The sequence below is a fragment of the Zootermopsis nevadensis genome, unplaced genomic scaffold (genome assembly GCF_977971745.1).
Source record: "Zootermopsis nevadensis isolate Lab colony 2312 unplaced genomic scaffold, Znev_1.0 Znev_ptg000027l, whole genome shotgun sequence".
In the NCBI taxonomy this organism is placed as follows: domain Eukaryota; kingdom Metazoa; phylum Arthropoda; class Insecta; order Blattodea; family Termopsidae; genus Zootermopsis; species Zootermopsis nevadensis.
In genome coordinates, this window is record NW_028259159.1 from 6,794,159 (window position 1) to 6,814,126 (window position 19,968).

The 19,968-nt window shown below is 35.6% G+C and overlaps 2 protein-coding genes across 7 annotated transcripts in view; both read right to left on the reverse strand.

The window, feature by feature from the left end:
* Positions 1-1,012: 1,012 nt before the first annotated feature.
* Positions 1,013-6,071, reverse strand: LOC110832084 (uncharacterized). Its single transcript, XM_022068747.2, has 5 exons — positions 5,676-6,071; positions 5,137-5,312; positions 2,800-2,902; positions 2,398-2,560; positions 1,013-1,518 (listed from the first exon to the last, which is right to left on the reverse strand). The coding sequence occupies exons 1-5, from the start codon at positions 5,767-5,769 to the stop codon at positions 1,401-1,403; spliced, it is 654 nt and encodes a 217-aa protein (XP_021924439.1). The 5' UTR covers positions 5,770-6,071; the 3' UTR covers positions 1,013-1,400.
* Positions 6,072-6,676: 605 nt separating this feature from the next.
* Pgant9 (polypeptide N-acetylgalactosaminyltransferase 9) overlaps positions 6,677-19,968 on the reverse strand; it is a 170,525-nt gene continuing 157,233 nt past the window's right edge. For 3 of the 6 annotated variants that reach the window (XM_087356334.1, XM_022069401.2, XM_087356336.1), the window contains 7 exons: positions 18,269-18,451; positions 17,345-17,530; positions 16,457-16,585; positions 15,906-16,016; positions 13,160-13,288; positions 12,251-12,396; positions 6,677-11,356 (listed from right to left, as the gene is read on the reverse strand). In XM_087356334.1, coding sequence (XP_087212460.1) covers positions 12,256-12,396; positions 13,160-13,288; positions 15,906-16,016; positions 16,457-16,585; positions 17,345-17,530; positions 18,269-18,451 — 879 coding nt within the window. In that variant the 3' untranslated portion in view covers positions 6,677-11,356; positions 12,251-12,255. Of the gene's footprint in view, positions 11,357-12,250; positions 12,397-13,159; positions 13,289-15,284; positions 15,390-15,905; positions 16,017-16,456; positions 16,586-17,344; positions 17,531-18,268; positions 18,452-19,196; positions 19,337-19,968 lie in introns of all 6 variants that reach the window. The other 3 variants (XM_022069421.2, XM_087356337.1, XM_087356335.1) reach the window with 3 other exon arrangements.

The following is a 19,968-nucleotide window of genomic DNA, read 5'->3' on the forward strand; positions in this document are numbered from 1 at the left end:
CTCACAGCAGTGAACGTGTCAATGACGGTCTTCTGGGATGTGATGACGCCATTATCTCTTATTTGGTTACCAACGTACTGGTAACCACGTACAAAACCACATGGTATCACAAACCAGGTCACCTCTATATAAACAAATGCCTGTAGCCGTTAACAGTCACAGGGATGTACAGTCCCAATAGGATAAGAATTGAACTTAGTTTCCTTGCAGCATTCAAAGCGTGGCACCTCAATCAATCACAGTTCACAGTAACATTTTTGATACAGAAAGCACAGCACAGTAATACACTACTAGCCTCTTTGCCTTCCTTTCCGATTCCCCACGTGACGTCATCCACAACACAGCTGGACAGAAAACATTTTCTATCAGAGGGAGGATTCTATGGTTTGAGGTTAGGTCGGTACTGCAAACTCTCAGGTTAGAGGCGACATAGATTCAGCACAGATTTCCTGGACACCTTTCTCTTTCCTCATGTCCGACAGTATGAATATGTGGAACACTAGGCTCCATTGAGGTTCGGAACCAACATTAAGCTATAGATCATCTCTGTGTCACTGAAAGCAGCACGGCCAATCTCACAAACAGAATCTTTCAGTATTCCTGAGGCAGGTCATTATTATCAAAAAAACACTGTAGGCTCTCATCGCACATTTGTGTTTGGCCAAGCCGGATCAGTTCGTGGCGGGGCCTTCTCTGTTCTCCTGCACCTTCTACGAAGCCCTCTTGCATCTTACTCACTCTTTCACTGGTCTAAAAATTTACGTTGTAACTACATCCAAATCAGTAACACGATTAACACATTTCACACAGGTTTTTGTTTAAACACTTTGGAAGTTGGTATGCAATTTATATTTTTCTTATAACATTTCATAACTTTTCACAGCATGTTATATTCCATGAGTAAAATGAGTCCTTTATGGATACTTTAACCTCAAAAATCACTTGACAAATTATGCCAAAATTTTGACTGTGAGTGATCCAACAAAGCTCTCTAGAAAGAAATCCTCATCTATTAATACTTCTATTTAATTTAATGTGTGCTAAGAAAGTTTTAAAAATTATAGTACATTTTGGACACTCATACCGTTCGGTCTATTAATTATTACAATAGTCCAATCTATTCCATGCAACGAGTTACTTTATTTCTCTTCACGTAACTCCACACTATGACAAAACAAGCACTGTTATGAACACACACTACAAAGAACAATAAAATGGTTACTGTGAACAAAAAACCAAAATATGGGACCTGGCCCCACATTCAAAAACTGCAGGTCTCAGTGACTTTGCACCAAAAATCAAATCACATAATTTTAAGGGTTGTTATCAGTTCCATGCTAAATATATTCTGTACATAGATCATAATTTTAGTATCAGTTCATACAAACTTCCAGAAATTACTAAATCGGATTTGCCCCTTTGGCCTGCAAGGCCCGACCCAGTTGCAGTTTCAGTTCACGGTTCTCTTCCAGATCATTGACAGTTACATGTTTCTGCACGCAACCTGGAAGGGGACACCTGAAACAACAAAATGTCACCTTCGCATCCAAACGGGAAACTTTAGTGACAGCATCACTCTGAATCAAAAACAACATTTCATCTTGATATAAATCATCCAAAATCTCATGACTGACACTCTGGCACCAGAATATTAGGCAACCAGATATTCTAGTTAGAAATTAGAAACTTCAGAGTTAACAACCCGTTGCGCTGGTGACCATGTCCTGCTATGGTTAAAACAAAGATTAGAGATGAAAAATGAAATTAAGAAATGACACATACAAACCAAGACAACAGCCTGGATAAAGGCGCAGCGGTGAAAATTTTCCGAGAAGATAAAAACAAGACAAAGATATTAAATACTCTTTCGAGGAAGTTTAAATATTTCGTTATTTCCGTGATGATATAAAAATCCAAGAACAACCAGCAAATAGAATTTGCAGACACACAAGACTCAGAAGTATAATTCAGAAACATCATAAAAACTTAAAAGTATGTAACAAAAAACATATGTGGGGCAATAACTATGAAATGGACTAAGAAAGACTTATATCACAGGCAGCAGAGATGAAGTATCTTCAGAGGATAAAGTAGCAAACAACAAATTTTAAATCCAAACGATGAGAAATGTGTAAGACCTTAAACAACAGACACTACAAGAAAGGTGGGTAAAAATAATGATACAGAGTGTGGACTACAATTCACATAGACAATAATCAGTTTCACTGGCCCAACAACCCGGTATTATCACTGATGACATAAAAAGGCATGATATTCAAACTGCATTTCATTAAATCCATCAAAGGGTACAACAGTTAATGGGAGTGACAAACATGCATACTCATGGGCTGTCATTTCCTACAAACAGAAATGCTAAGAAGAAGAAGAAGAACTTACTTGATGTGACGCCTGTTCTTCAGAAGACTCATGATGCTGCTTCTTTCAAAGGTGTGGCCACACTGCTTGATGCGAATCGGATCTGTCATCATCTGCTTTGTTATTGGATCTACATTTAGCACTTCGGAACCCATGATCATGAGTTCGTCATCGCCGACTTCCGCTGTGAAGTTGAATGATGAAAATTAACCAGTAAGATAAAACATAATAAATTCCAGTTCTTCCATAAATATAATCTGAAATATACCTACATTTAACAGTTGTATGAAAATGAACACGCTGTGAAGTACTGAATTCTATTTTCATCTATGACAACAAAAGCTGAGAACACAAAGTCATGGCATGCTACAACCACAGACATGTACGCTGAATCCATGATGTAACAGATAATGCAATTCTCACCTTGTAGTAGAAGCTTATTATTGTTTTTAAAGGCAATATATTTTTCGTGTTTCTTTGGACTGGGAACACCAACGCTCTTTTCCTCCACCTTCCTGTTAAAAACCTGTAAACCACAACAAGACAATGACTACAGAATAAAGCAGATACATCCCTGCAACTTTGCTATGCACAAAATAACAAAATCACACAAATCTAAAGTAGAAAAATTGTAGCTGCACACTGTAATGTCTTGAGGAGGGTACTGTTTACAGCAACTCATGCCCGTAGATTAAAATTTAGCCAACAGATAACAGAGCCTACTGCTCTAACCAACATCACTATCATATACTGATGAGTCAGTCTAGCTTATCCTATGACAATTATTCTACTCTATTTTGTTATCAATCTATATCACAAGTGATGTGCAGGAATATAATTTCTTTGACAGCCAGATGAATAGAATAAAAGATCATTTCATAGATCCTTCAAAGGCCCAAGCTAAGAATGTAGAACATGTCATAGCACAAATACAATACTTGTTTCTAATATAAATATAAATTACACAGTTATGACAGATTAGCTGATGTATCACCCTTAGATATGACCACACCAGACATGGATTACACCTTAATTCAAGGGGTAAGGAGAAGCTAGTTCAACTCACTGCTATCAAGATTGCATGTAAACCAGATCCTAGTAATATTCTTGTAACCACTGGAGTAAGAAGTAGGCCCTTTTTGAGTTAAAATCCATATCTAGAACTAAATACTTAAAAAGATATCTAAATCACTGTACATAAGACAACCTTAAATTTAGAATACAATCAAAATAACTTTGTAGTGTACCATCAGAACATTAAAGGCCAGCCAAACAAAATGAATTATCAATGTCTGTTACTAATGCAAGTTCACCGCATATTCTGTATCTAGCTAAACATCATATGAAATTTTGTACTAACAACAAAACTTGTGTTAATCTGGACACAGGGTAGAGTAACAAAACAATTTAAGATGTAAACAACTAATTTCTTGGTATACAAATTGATAACAACTTAAACTGGAAAACACATACAGAATATATTATCCCTAAACCAAGTTCAGGATGTTTTGGTATGAGGACATTAGCACCAATCATGAAAACACAAAGTTAAAAAAAGGCTACTTTGTGTACTTCCATTCCATTGTATTTTGGAATAATATTCTAGGCAAATTCAACAGACTGAAAAAAAAGTATTTTAAGTCCAAAAGAAAATAGAATAATGGCTGGTGTTAAAAGGACAATCTCTTGTAAGAAAATATTTAATAAGTTTAATATTCTCCTGTTGCCAGCAAATTTTTATTTTCATCATTATCATTTGTTATGGACAACATGGAAAAATTTCAAACCAATCCAGATGTATACAACATAATTACAAGATAAAGACAGACATAACCTTCATGTGCCAAACACTAACCTCAGCAAATATCAAAAAGGAGTTTACTTCACTGGAATTAAATGATTCAATAATCTTCCTCCTACCATAAAATGTTTAAAACATAACATAAAAGTATTTAAGCCAGCACTACAAGAGTATCTCTTATCTCACTCATTCTGCATAGCAGAATTTACTTCAAACACTAATTCTCAATTATAAATAGATATAAAAATGGTGATGATTCCCTGATGTAATTACTGTACTGTATTATATCAGATATGTATGTAAATAGCTGTTAAACATTTGCATTTATTCATTGTACTTTATTTGTATGACATATTCTACATCCTTAGCTTAGGCCTATAAAGAATCTATGGAATGTAAAGAAATTCAATTTCATTCTATTCTATTCTACAGTAATTTACAGTCAGCTACATTATAACCGCAAAAATAGTTACACAAGAAAGCATACCCACTACTGCTTGCATGTATTTTTAATAGCTGAGATTTTTTGGTCGAGGCAAATTCTTGTCTGGAGTAGGAGTGGGGTAGGACATACTCCCATGCTAAAGGAGAGAGAGATTATGGAAAAGTTTAATTTCAGCATAGTAAACTCCTTCTTGATATTTCCTGAGTTAAATGTTTTGGCACATTAAGGTTTTATCTATCTTGTACTTATATTGTGTATATCAAGAACTTGCTTGATGGTGGAAAAATATTAAACTTCTTAAGCAATTCCCTACATGAGGCTCTCCTTTTAGTGCCTGCCATTAATCTAATAATTTTCTTTTGAATGTAAGATACTTTCTGAGCGATATGAGAGTCCTCAAGGTGAAGACAAACCATACGTGGATAACACCATGTCTGAAAAGACGAATGTAAACTTCTGGAAGTGGATGTGGCACTCACACCTAAAGAAGCAGGAATTAGTAACAAACTCTCACCTCCCTGATATTTATTTTTTGCGTGTCACTTTCTTCACCATCACTCTTATTCTGCTGTTTCAACATTTTCTGAATCTCAAAATGGGATGCTTTATAAACTTGATACTTGTTCTCCAGGAGGCAGCACTCTTCCATCACACCTTCCAGTTTCTTCAGTTGTTCCTTTCTTGTGTCCCCTGCAGATGACAAATACTCTACTCACATAACAAATTCCTCCAATAAAAAATGAATTTAGTAAAAAATTGTTTTATTTTTGCTTTGTGCTGAGTATATTACAAAACAATTGGATAAAACTGTGAATACAAGTTTATGAGATGATCATGTAATGTGAATGTAGGTAAATCTTGATAAACATTACATCAGTTAAGTTAGAACGACTTTTCTACATGCTAATAACAATTACTGGGTTACAGGAAATCAGGTTCTGAAGCGGTGATATGGGTCACTATATTGTACAGTCGTTCTGCGTGGTTGTTTGCGGTGAAATCGCGTAAAACTGCAACAAACAGTACACAAATACTTTGAAAATTTCAACTTACCATCACAATACTTAATTACAAATTTCGCGCACTTTCCAATGGATTCTGTTGTTGCGTTCATGACCTTGGTTCTTGTTTCATCAGAGGAATACATTTTTCAGGTTTTAAACTTACTTAAACTTGTTGGATGTAAACAAATCACTGCAAAAAATGTGGCACTTCTTATTGTTACGACTTCCTTTATTATACCCACTAAATTCTTGCCTGAAAGAACCAGAGTTCTAAAATTCCACTACAACGTACCCAACATCCACACAATCCATGCTTATACTAAAAACGTTTACTATCTTCCACGCACACAAATGTCGCCAACACCGGATAAAATAAATACCGTTACAAGTTTCAGCATAAATCTGAAAAGTAACTTTACTTTTGAATGAAGTTTATTGAACATATTACGGAACTTCGAACAAAATTTAAATAAACTTGTATGTATGATATATTAACTGTTCAATTCCCCTTAAGCTTTGCTACCAATTCCACAGCCAGCGTCTTTGTTGATGGAGGTTATGTTCCTCCGAAACGTCAGTAACTACAAAGGCCTACTTGCCGTCACTACCATGAGATCCTTTTGTCTCAACTACAACAAATATAACTATGATGCAGGACCAAATAAGAAACAAACAACTACTAGATTTGACAAATCTTGTTCCTGAACTGAAACATTAGACAGACATTTCAGAGGGATACCAACATATTTTCAGATGTCTCATATTATGGTTACTGACCTTCCTGGGCTCTGGTGTCCTGCAATGTGTTGGAAATCTTTGCTACTTGGTGGATTGTGTTATCCTATGGAAGAACAATAGTCAGCATGCTGGTTGGCAGATGGCAACTCCAGATTAATATGGGATTTCATCCATTTGTGGCATTAAATGTACACACAATTAAAAAAATGTATAACCAGATCTGATCCACTACAGTGGAATCTAGTAGCTTAATATGACAGATTCTGAAGGACTGCCAAGTCTGAAACATATTTTGTAAATAAAGTGACACAATTCCTGACACACAACATTTCTTTTATTGTACATAGATACTGCAATCATTATGCTTATTACTACTACATCAAATAAGGCACAGTCCACTTTCTTTTATACCAATGAAATGTATACCCACGGCCAGAAATAACAGTGTTCTGCAGTCAACTAAAATGACAATGGCTAAAACTGACCAAATATATGAGAAATACTAATCCTTCACATTGCTGTTCTCGTATTATAAAACAGAACAGAAATAAGAGTTTGGCATATTCATTAAAAAATTAGTATGTCTCACCCTTTCACTTTCACGTTGCAACTCAGCATTATGTTTCAAAGGGTTTATGGGAAAAATAAAATTGATTAACCTTCAGTTTCTTGAGCAATTCCTACAGATACGTAGAAAATAACAATTCCAGGCATACATTATGAAGTTTCTTGAAACATAAACAATATCTTCTAAAAATACTTCAAACCAATATTCTAAAATGCAGCTAAAAGATGTTAAAAGAACTGAATTATGTTATGTGCCTTGGGCAAAGGCCTGAAAATGTTTTAATCAGAATGGCAATCACCTACACATAACATGAAAGACACAAGATGCAGAAATGCATCGTGACAGTGGAAGGGTTACAAAAACCTGAAGAAAATTCCAATACACAATACACACATTATAACTGGAACAAAAAAACAATTAATGCATTTTATAATTTCAGATATTTTAATATTGAATTGAGACATGGAGTTTATATTTTACCAATTAAATAATTTTCACTTATTATATTTATAACAAAATAATTGAATTTATTATTGAAGAATCCAGGCCATATATTTCTTTTAATATCTGTTTTAACATTACAGAGTAATAGAACTATTTATATGTTAAGTGAGCAAAATAAAAGAAAATACAATTAAATAAACTTAATATTACATAGGAATCACCCTACTTTCTAATTAAAAAGGGCAATTATTATTCACAGACCATTTTCATGCAAATAAAATTGTTTGAAGAGGATCACTGACTGTGATGGGCTATCCCATTTATTATCTGACGATGCCTAAATACATAATTTTGTATGCCCTTCCTATGTTCATATCTTTTATTTTTCTTGAATATAATATAATATAAATTGGGCAACAAGAAATGTCATCCTTATGAAATCAATGTAACATATAATAACATACACCCATCAATGAGTTTTAAGGAATGCATCCTGTTATGTGTTGATCTGTCAACCTAACATACTTACACCTTTGAGTAATAAATTACTTATTCTTCATAATGGAATGTTTTTAGTTTTGGATACTGAAGGATGCTGTATCCAAACTAATGGAATGTATACCTTTGAGCTTGAAGGTGACATATACCATCAGAGAATAAGTCAAATTCAGTAAATGTGTCCATTTGTGCAAAATTTTCAATTCTGGAAAAGAACAGGCCATAAAAAGCATAATTAATTACAAGGATTATATCCTGAAATCTGACAAGATAATATACGTAACAGACACTTTTAAACAACAAATTAATCTGATTTGATTTGACAAACAGTTTCTGTCGTGCAGGTAGTACAAAACTGCAGTACATTATGGCAATGAACAATACAGCAACTGTAACATATCTTCTAGCTAGTTCACTATTTTCATGTGTTCTTCATTTATCAGTCTTATGGGGGGGGGGGGGGGGGGGATTAATCCTGATGTTTTCTGAAATTATATTTTAGTCTATATTTACTCAGCGTACAAGTGTTGCTTGAATCAACACGTGTTAAAATGGATAATGTACAATACTGAATACAGTGGTATTATGAATGATCAACAAATTCAGCGACAAGCATATGCATTATTTACAGATGCATGGGTCTTTAATATTTTCCCCCTTCAGAACACAGACTTCTTCCCTCATTCTAAAATGGAGGAATGTAAGTAATAAAAATGAAAACTAAATAGTAAAATTTATGACTCCATGTGTTCTGACAACTTGGAACTAAAATAAGTTAAATATTAGTTTCAAGATCTGATCACATTTATAATCCGTTCAACAATTCTGTATCAAGTCTTGCATTTTTGCCCTTGTCTTCGACCTGTAGATGGAGATCTTGTGGATTATATGCCAATATCTGGAGGGCTCAAGATGTTGGTAAAAGCTGTCCCACTATATGCCATGTAGGCACTTGCTTGGGGGGAGAGGGAGTATAGCTCCTACTCATTCTTAACTTTGACACTAGATAGGGGTCATGCCCCAGCCACACTTTACCACTAGGAAAGGGCCCTGATACCCAATGTATATTAGGCTGGGTGGTCCCTAGAGCCAGTCTGGATGCAGAGGCTAGAGGAAAAATCCACTTCCCCAGTCAGGGATGAAACCCAGTCATCCAATCCTTAGTCAGTCACCACACTGACTGAGCTACCCACCTCATTCCAAAATGTTGGTATATAACCAAAATACTACATGCTGTAATAATCCAGATGACCACTATGTTTCTTCACACTGCCATGATAACCAGAAGTCCTACAGACCCTCAGTTTACTGAACAGAAAATAAAAAATGTTCTGAAAATGCTGAAGGGAAACAAATCTAGACAGAATTAGCAGGCGCCAAAGCACAGTTATCCAGTCAAACTCAGGCAGTGCCATAGTGGTGATACCAACAGAGAGTATATATCTAGAAAAATAAATTAATTTTTAATTTGATGCATATAAAATGGAGAATTGTATTTGTGAGTTCAAATTAATGTCCTAAAGCATAAATGTCGCAATATAAAGTAATGATTTTTCTGATATAATATGTTTTCCTTATTTTGATTTACATTTGAAAGATAAATGTTTTGCCTTGTAATAAGTTACTACATAACGCCTGCTACAAAAAATCCTTTCATCTCCTAGCATCAAAGATGTGAGCACAGACTGACATTATAGTAAATGTGAGACCAACACAATTTTTTATGTCACTACAGACAACCTGAGACCAAAGCATCACCCTTACACATATAACCTTGATCAGAATACAAGTTTTGGTGGTTATGAATTGTGGGAGTAAACATCAAATTTTACATCCTAGACCGACATGAATAACCCATAAAATTAATGTGCTGACTACAAAGTCAACTCTGAAGATAATAATCATGTCCAAAATTCTGACAGAAACAAAAATACTGACATACTTCTATTACAGATCATATGTTTGTGTCATGACACTGTATTTTTGTCGGTGGTCACCAATGGTTTGGAAGAACCTACTGCCTCCATCTTCTGGGTAGGAGTTCCCTGAAGATGGCTGTAGGTAACCATCTACGGAGTCATTCTCAGCAAATTATGTGGTGAAAACCTCAAATCTGATACATATGTCTTTCATCACCAGTTGAAGCAAGAAAGAGGGGTCTGAAAACATTACTAAAGCAAATTCATGAAAAGTGAGTGTAACTGCTTTGTTTCTTTCTTTCTGAACTCACTGATATGTATCTGTGTAATACTACGCTCTTCCTCATGCATCTGTGTAAAAATAGGAATGATATGAACCACCCAAAAAAATTATATTTTAAATGCCAGTAACAGGGATAATTTTAGAGGTGGTAGCAGTGTTTAAGGTGCATAATTAGATTCTCTTTTATAAAGACTATTCCACTGTCTGTTTCTGGCATCCGTATACACATTTTCTCTTCTTGATATGTTCCCACACACTCCGCAACAAACCAACCATCACCAATTGTAACAAATGAAGATATACAACTGCACTGTTTCTGTTTTTTGTCACATAATCACAGATCTTCTCATGCACTATGATATGTTGGGTGGAAAAACCACTGCCATCTTCACTTTCATCAATTCATCCACCTGTTAATAATAAATAACACTGTTTACAGCATCCTAATCTGAATACATCTTCCATTAATAAGAATATCAGCTGGCCAACAGCATCTTTCACATTCAGCACCTAGAAAACCATCCTCGTATGGGACCCGTAATACCTTGAAATCTGAAATTTCCAATCCTTTGAATGCCTTAGGCCATTTTTATAAGTTCAAGAGGATTATTTGTATTGAATTCTAGAAAAATGTCAACAACACTGACTTTCTCAAACACGAGAAGACTATTAAGTAACTTCACAAGTCTAAATAAAAAGTCAACATTTCATGGATAGAGTGTCACTATCAATGTTCCAGATTGTAGAAATTTCTGTGACAACTGTATATTAACTCATGCTCTGTGCACAGTGAAAGACAAAATATCAGGACGAGGCAAGACCAAACCCACACACAGTTTTATGTGAACTGATTTAGAATGTTGAATCGGGTCCCACCATTTGCTTAAGAATTTGAATCCACTGAATCTCAGTTCCTGTACAATGTTCTTGGCAAAGACATATTCATTTCTTCCAAGTTCAATTTTAATATTATGAGCAATGATTTTGTAAATGGACAACCATTCCTAGATAACACAGTTGTCAAATCAAACTTCCTGGTGTCATTCACTGAGAAACAGTTTCTTATTATTGATGCACCACTTGGCAACACTGTTCTGACGTGAATATAACTGCGGCTTGCGATGAGTCGTCAGATGACAGCTTCTGTCTTCAAGGGGCTAAACGATTGGCACTGACTGGAGCAGAATTGTTCAGTTACCTTGCTGACAGACGACTCTTCAGCCAGGAACTAAACTGATGGCACAAAACTTCAAATGATATGAGCTGATACCATCAGCTGGCTGAAACACAAGTACACAGTTAACATAACATGTCTGTGCCCATTGCTAAGTAAGACACGAGCGTGTATAAACAACTAGCTGCTCCACATCCTGGGCTATCACAAAGCAATTGCATGAGAATGAACCACTGGCCTCTCACTGTTCGATAATTTGCATCTTTACCTACTTGGCTGCATCCATCAACACAAAATTGGGAGGACGAGAGGAGGAGACAGAGGAAAATTAATATTTTGTTTTTCAATTTGTGGTGTATTTAATGACAATGTCAGTGAATCAGACTATATGATGTTAAATTAAAGGATAAACAATGAATTGGAAAGGATATTGAAAGAAGTAGCCATACTCTAATTTAAGGTACTATCCCGGTATTTGCTAGGAAGGACTGAAGAAAACCACAAGAAACCTTGGTCATAAAAGGCAGTTTCTGCACTGAGGTCTGAACCTGTGACCTCACAAATATAAAGCAAGGTGATAGCAAACAAAGGAAAGGTAAGAAAAATTTAAGGAAGTGTTCATGGAAGAAACATGGAGAGGTACAGAAGAAGACAGACATACAAAGAGAAAAAGAATAAATATCTGAAGTAGGAATAGAAGTAGAAAGAGTGGAGAAAATTGATAAAATGGAGAGGAAGAGAAACTGGAGATCACACAGAGGAGGAGCGAGAAACAGATAGAGAAGGACGAAGGCAGGAGGAGCAAGATAGGAACTGTAAGGAAATGGAAGAGAAGAAAGGAAAGACTATGAGATTCGGCAGACAGAGCAAGTGCAAGATTACCAAGCTGGAATGACAACGACTAACTTGGGGCATTTCATATCTATCAAACAGAAAAATTGTTGACTTGAAGTTACTACGCAATCTTCCAAGATCAGTCCTAAACAAATTGAATGCTCACTGGGTCTACAGTTTGGACGGATTGTAGTTCTGGAACTTCCACTGCTGCTGTTGGTTGCTGTTGTCACACTCCTCCATCAGGAGCTTCTGCTTATTGGAGCTGATCGCTAGGCACTTCTTGCTGCTGCCGTGCTGTATCAGACGTGTCTGCATCACACAACAACAAGCGTTCCGTTAAACATCTTAACAAGTATATCCTCTCTACTGCATTTACCATGTGCTTGTACTTTGATGCGGTTCGGTAGAATTGATTCAGATTCTATTGTCTTACTGTATGGACTGCATTTAGTAAAAAGTTTTCTATGTTCATCTTTATGCATTTTCCCATCTTTTAAGAAGAGTTTAAATTAAGCATTTGTATCTGTTTCCATAATCTGTTGTATCATGGTGTCCACAAAATATAAGTAATTTGTTAAAATCACTTTAGAGAAACAAAATCGGATTCAAAAATGGACAAACATGAAAGTGATTACACTGGTAGTGATAGCTCAGCTATGGGCTAAGAATCAAATCCAAGTGGTCACAGTTCTGACCAATAAACAATTCAGTGTTTAATTTAGTATGCACATTTAAAATGTCACCGCAAAAATTTCATGTGCCAAGTTACAACGATTCATCAGTAATTATCACACCAAATATTTTGGTATGACAATTATTTAGTGTCCATATTGTTATTGTTCATTTCAAAACAAATTAACTGAATAACAGTTGCAATCTTTTCAAAAGTTGGTCACCATACAAACATTTCAGACCCTTCATTGGGTCTTGTGATGCCATATAATCTAGTAAGTGGCATCAATGTGCATAAGACCATGCTCAACATAATTACCTCAATGAAAACCTAAAATCTGAAGTCATTATATTTGTTATGGGGCAGATTCTGTAAATCAACCAGAATCTCAGTACTTACTTCAGGATTGTAATGCCAGTACTGGTTTCCCTTGGAGCCATGGCAGGGATACAAGATAACATCCTGACCAGCATAGTCCAGGCATGTCTCATCTCTTCTGATTTCACCTGCTTTGCTCATCATCCAGTACTGAAACCCACCACAGTAAATCATCATATCCACGAACGCACATAAACAAATGGCAATTTTAACTGCAAGTCTTTCTCACTCAACGACCTTACTTGGTACACAAATCTTCCTTTTGTTTCAACTTGGCACATGCCATAATAAAAATGCATTTCATACTATTGACACAGAAAGTTATTAGTAAATGAGGATCCAAGAAAATGTGTTCCTCTGGATGAGGACAAGTCTGTGCAGAAGAACATGAAACCACAGAGATTATTAACGTTTATAACACGAAGAAAATCTCATTATAAATTCCACTGATGGCTACAGACATATCGAAAAATTATCTTCCCTATTAACTAATTTATTGTGAACAGGTGCACATTTTGAAAGACAGAATCTTTAAATGAAACATGTTATTAAAATGTTACAAGAAGAGAATTTAGAATTTGGTGAAGGATAAATTAAAGAAGAATTGTTAGTTGAGAATGGAACACTGAAGATGAAAATAGTGTCACATATAAAAAATTTGAGTTACAAGTACACATATAAAATGGCTGACACATGCAACATTTTACCCATCATACCTCCACGAAAGTTATATTAATCGAATCTAAAATTCATATATGTATGAAAGAGTGACATTGGAAATAAGTTCTGATGATGAAAAACAAGATTTGTATTACTTCATAATTTATAAGTACAACAAAAACAGAGAGCAGAAATCATTTAATAATCTACCAGAAGATGTTCTACGTGTATGATTGTTAATTTACAATAATAAAATAATTTAGATGCGTATTTCTGATGTGGTATGATGTTGTGGAGGTATGAAGTGAAGCGTTAACCTTCCCATATTAGTATGGTGTTACCAACAGAGCATACTTCAGTCCATGCTGAAACAAGGAGCACACGGATTAATTACACAAAATATCACACGACTTGTCAAATTTACAAACAAAAATTTTACATACTAAAATGCTAACATTCTTTTAATACACTTTCACTGTTCATTACCAAGTTTTAATAAGCATTTGGAAGATGTTCATAAATGTAAATTAAGTGTACCCAATTGCAACTGTATGTCAAAAAACAACAGAATGTTCATAATCGTAGGACAGCGTATTACGGAGCGTGTAGCAAAGGCCGATTCATCTAGTATAAATAAGAATGCATAATCACAAAGTTTTGTCACTTTTATTTTTATTCTAAGGATCAGGAAACAGAAAGTCATGATTATGATGATAGACTGTATTATGTGGATTGAATTTAAGTTTTTGAACATGTTTAATCTGCTTACAGTGAAGAAGAAAGCCACAAAGTGAGAACCTTAATATTAGATAAGGTAATTAAAAAAACACAGTAAAACCAAAATATTTAGCAGCTTGAATGAAACATCAAAATTAGTACAAGTACTTGTTATTTGAGCCCCACAACCTACAAGCAAGAAGAATGGACACAAGAAATGTAAGATATAGACAACAGATTATATTCGTGTGTCTGAATAGATCGGAATAAAACTCGGCCCTCTAAAATTCATTTCAGAAAATGCGACAAGAGCAGCATTTTGAATTTTTAAAAAAAATCTTTCCTTAGTTGCTAATCATCTGAGATTCAGAGATGCTGATAAATTAAATTTATTCATTATACATAATAAATATTCACTGATATTAAGTAAGAAATAATCAATTGTACTGCTATTATTTTATAATATTAGTCTTAAGAAACGTGATCTCACCATTTTAACTTTTATATCCAGTGGTACTTATACTGTAAAAGATCTCATAGAAATTCTTATGTACATGTTCCAGTAATTCTTTCTTGTTACCAGATCATGATGTATTATTTCTATATGAGGTAAGTTTAATTGCACAAAAAGCAAAATTCAGTAGCAGATATTAGCACTAACTTTTCAGTCTATCAATGAAGTCACTGAACATTTAGTAACACCAACGAAGAAGAGAGTGAGATGTAATCTATACGCGGGTTACACAACAGTCATAATGTGGCCACATACCTGGTTGCCACCCTGCATATGGCATGGCCACAGTCCCACTGGCTTGTGCATATCATCAGGCTTGCAAGCGGAGTCCACGCACTGCCCTGACCATTCATTATGAATCTAATGTTGGTGATAACAACATCAACATTTAATCAAACACCTTCAATACAGTACACAAATTAGAAGAACTACGCTTAATTGTTACGTGTTTCCTTTCCCAGCTAACAAAGAATGACGCCCCTTCTTCCAAGAGTCCATAAAAATTACTAGACTTTTAATGTGCAAATTGTACCGCGTGACAAAAGATCCTCATGCAATCCATTTACACTGAAAGAAAGAATGGAGATGAAAAAAACAGCTACCTAATTGAAAGGTGAAGATGGTGTCTTCCTGTAAATAAAATGTATACAAGTAATTAGATTTGAGGAGAATTATAAGTGGAATACTTACAAATTAAAATGTAATGTATCCTGAGATTAATTATAAATTTAAAATAATTACATGCATGTTGCTTGTACAGGAATCTGTGGAAAAAAGGTTCGCATTCAGATGTCAGCACAGGAAAGGTAACAAGAATGACGGTCTGAAGTATGCTCTGCTGTCGACCGCTGCTACCTGTAAACAGAAGCTACGCACCTGATTCCCACCCTGATTGTGGCAGGGGTACAGACCAGCTGCCTTGTGCAGGTCGGCTTTACGAGCAGGAGAATCTAGACATGTCTTGCCTTCCAGTCCAAGGTTTCGAACCTGATTCATCACAGCCAATTCCATCAGTACACACACACACACACAAACAGATGCACTCACAAGAAAACAATACATTTACTCTAGTTGCATTTCAGTGTTTACTTATCTCTCATGTTACTTAAACTTTTCACTGTTGTTGAATTAAAACATGCTGAAAAATATTCATAAACTACTGGGATTGAAACACCAATGCACCCCCCCCCCCCTCCAAAACACACCCACATGAAAACAACTTTGAATGAATGGCTATTTTAATAAGTGTTTGATGAATTATGTATGTACCCATTTCGTCATTTTTCAGTATCAGCAAAACACTAACTTAACTGAAGACTTGAGTTGATATTAGAGAATGAAATAAGACTATGGCCACAGAGGTATCATCATGGAAACCCCTTATGGTATATATTACTAATGAAAGATGTACAGATGGCAACACTGACCTCGCCATATGCAACTGCTTCTCCTGGGATAAAGAGTTCTGGGTAGATGTTATCAAGGTACCACTTGAATGACTTGCATCCAAGCTTCTCCCTCAGCTCCCTACGAGATGACACATCACCAAAGTCTCCCTGTGGGAATGTTATAAAATATTTGAAGCAAATACCAACATACCAACACAATATGGCAGTCGAGATACACTCGCTCACTCACTGTATGGTGCAGGAAATTCTTTGTCCATTCCTATCTCCCTAAGGTCAATCTTAATGTTATCCTCCCACCTATGCCTAGGTCTTCCCAGTGGTCTCCTCCCTTCAGACCTCCCAACCAATACCTTGTAAATATCCCTCCCCTCCCCTCCCCTCCCCCATGCATGCTGCATGTCCCGCCCGCCTCATTCTCCTTGATATAAACACCCTTATAATTTTGCTAGAGGTTTCACTTAAACATGTTTTAATTAGCCTGACTAGGTTCTTAAGTACACCAAATTCAGCGTCAATATACATTGTCACATAAAATTTTAAAATTCACAAAAACACAGGGTTTTTAGAGACAGAGTATAATCAACCTGAATTCTCTACGAAAGGCATTATAAGAAATGTTTAATTAATAAGTTGACCAAAGAAAATGCTTGTATCACAAGTGTCTGATCAGACTTCACATATATTGACCAATATTTAAAGATCATAAGACAAAACAAAAATTTTCAAGGCAAGTAGAGAAAACAAGAATAATTTCTTAGACAAATCTAAACTATTAATAAAATATAAATTAATTTAGGCAATTTATGTCATAGTTCGATGGGAAAATATCCCAAGTGCTCTAACACAAAAACCAATGCTGGTATGAAACTGTGGATCTTCCAAGTAAAGAGCTCATGTTCTACTTACCAGATCATTACCAATGCGCTGGTAATAGTATTTTGCATAATCATCCAGCCATACTTCTGCCAGCCTTACAGAATTCCTCTTAAGTACATTAACACCAGATCGCCACTTGTAGGGAGACCGCTTCCTGAAGATGTGCCCTACATGAGAACATGGGACAATCTCCAATGTGCCACCACACATCCACGTCTGTTCAAATAAGACAGAGGAAAACATTGAAATGTTGAGATAATGTTCTTAAAAGCTGTGATAAATGCATACAATGCATTATAATTTAAATTCCAATGACTATGACAATTATCACTTCAAAATTTTAGTGCACGTAATTTATCTTGCAACATCTTTTCTAATTGTGACACTGGACCCATGTTCTGATACCTTCTTTATTTCTCTTTTGTGCAATTTGGGATATTTTCATACTTGCACACTGTCAAGATATGACAAATTAAGACTGCTCAGTCAATAAAATGATTGGAAAGATAGGTTTCAGAATTTTCTCTTTACCATTGTATTCAGACTGAGTCTAAGACCTATCAAGTCTCCTGTCCATAGGAACCACAAAGTGAAAATGTCAGTGGTGGTCTTCTGGATCATGATAAGATGCAATCTCGGAAGTAGTTTCCAAAATTTTTGAAGAACGTATAACCCCCTCTTAAGGGTTCCCTCAACCCTGTTCTTAAAAAATGTTGGTAACCATGTGTGAGATTGCATAACATCACAATTTACTAGACTACAATCAACATTTTCACTGCTAGAGACACCTCAACTCCAGACGCTTTCCTTGGTTTAAAACTGACCTCTTATTTCCATCCTTTGGCAAGGTCATGAATAAGTGGAGCAGATCCTCTGTAAATCCCCACGATACAATTCAGAAGCACTGGCACTACTTTACCCTTAGCTTTCATAATAGATGATCATCTGTGATACCTTGAAAGACAACTCCAAGTTTTCACCTCCCCAAATGTCGAACCCACTGTCATATGTGCCGAGCTTCTCAAAGAAAGCCTTGTCAATGCTGAACAGTCCTCCAGCCATCGTGGGACTCCAGACTGGTTCTGCAGAGTTCTTGTGCTTCTTACGTTCTCGCTCTGGGACTGCATGCCAGTTGAACTGTATTATATAATGAGGACAGTGTCATTGTAACATCAACAACAGTCAGAAAAATTATCTGAGCACAGCTTGGATACAAGGGAAATGTAGCACCATCAACTTCAGAATGACAGCAAATATCTGAACACAGTTTTGGATACGAAGGAATTACTGTACTGACAACATCAGTGTCAGAAAAATCACCTGAGAACAATTTGGAAAATACCATTAGCATCAGAATGAGAACATTATCTGAATACATCTGGATATAATTTTCAAAAATTTCAGAATTTTTGGACTAGTCACATCACAGTTCACAAACATAATGTTGGGGAAACTTGTTACTCTCCCCCCCACATTACACATTTTTTTTGTACATTTCATTCATATTTATTAAAAATCGTGAAACTCCTGACTTAAATGATTTCCTCAGTTCTCATCTCAATTATTCTCTCCTGGGCCAAGATATTCTCCTTAGCACTTTTCTTCAAACAGTTTACTTCTCTTTTATAATTACACAATTATAAAATATAAAACAAATGAAATAAATTGTTATCATTTTCATAGCTACGAACACCGATCACTTGCTCTGGAAAACTGTGATGTTTGTTACTGTCAGCGAAAGTAAAATATTCTTATATCTTGCTGCAAATTTCACATTTCAGCATTAAAAGAACTGTTGTTACCAAAAATATAAATGAACAATACACGACATATTTGCTAACTAAAATTTAGCACGGAAATTATTACATAAAAGATTCCATACCTGTAAGTTCCAGGCGAATCCCCCAACCTGATAACCATTCGCTCTGTACTCAAATGAGTCGTCTGCAATCGTATCAATAATGGGACAAACGACAGTAGTGGGATCTCTCGCAATGCGATCCATTAGTGGCTCCAGCCATCCTGTCATAACAATTTTTATAGTCCCAACTGCTCGGATTGGTGAAACGCAGTTTTCATTTATAAATTTGCCAATTTAAATATAAATACACCAGAAACAGAAGCAACAGAAACTGACACGCACAGCGAGATATGTAGGCAGGACAACACCGTTTAACAGAGCAAGAGACAAACAACATAATGTGTTCAGAATCACACAAACACAGATTTTTGTGGTACTTTTTCCAACTTTATATGTATACAGTAAACACGCCACATTTTGTGGGAAGACAATTTTCATACAAATTAAAGTGCATACATCCATGTCTTCCACCCACAAGTCCTTCAAAACCTGATGATTTAAATTTATGTAAAACACAACATTTTGAGACAAGGATGACCTGCTTCAGTTACCGTAAAGATGTCCTCACGTTTAGCTAACTTCATAAAGAAATTTTACAAAACCTGTACTGCGTTACTTTTCAACACAAAAAGGTTAATTTCCATCAACTTTGACATGTCATGTTCTAGGATAGTTTTTAAAAATACACACTGAATACTGTCTGACGCGTACATGATTTTTTCAAAGATTCTTGTATGCCCTTCTTCAGGTGACTGACTGTCAACATATCGACAGATAACTTTGCATTATTTTA

Excerpts from the sequence above, each read along its gene's own strand:
- LOC110832084 (XM_022068747.2), bottom strand. The coding sequence starts at position 5,769 with ATGTATTCCTCTGATGAAACAAGAACCAAGGTCATGAACGCAACAACA. Across the intron at positions 2,903-5,136 it reads AAAAAATAAATATCAGGGAG|GTTTTTAACAGGAAGGTGGA; the intron begins GTGAGAGTTTGT and ends TGTGGTTTACAG. Across the intron at positions 1,519-2,397 it reads AAGAACAGGCGTCACATCAA|GTGTCCCCTTCCAGGTTGCG; the intron begins GTAAGTTCTTCT and ends TTGTTGTTTCAG.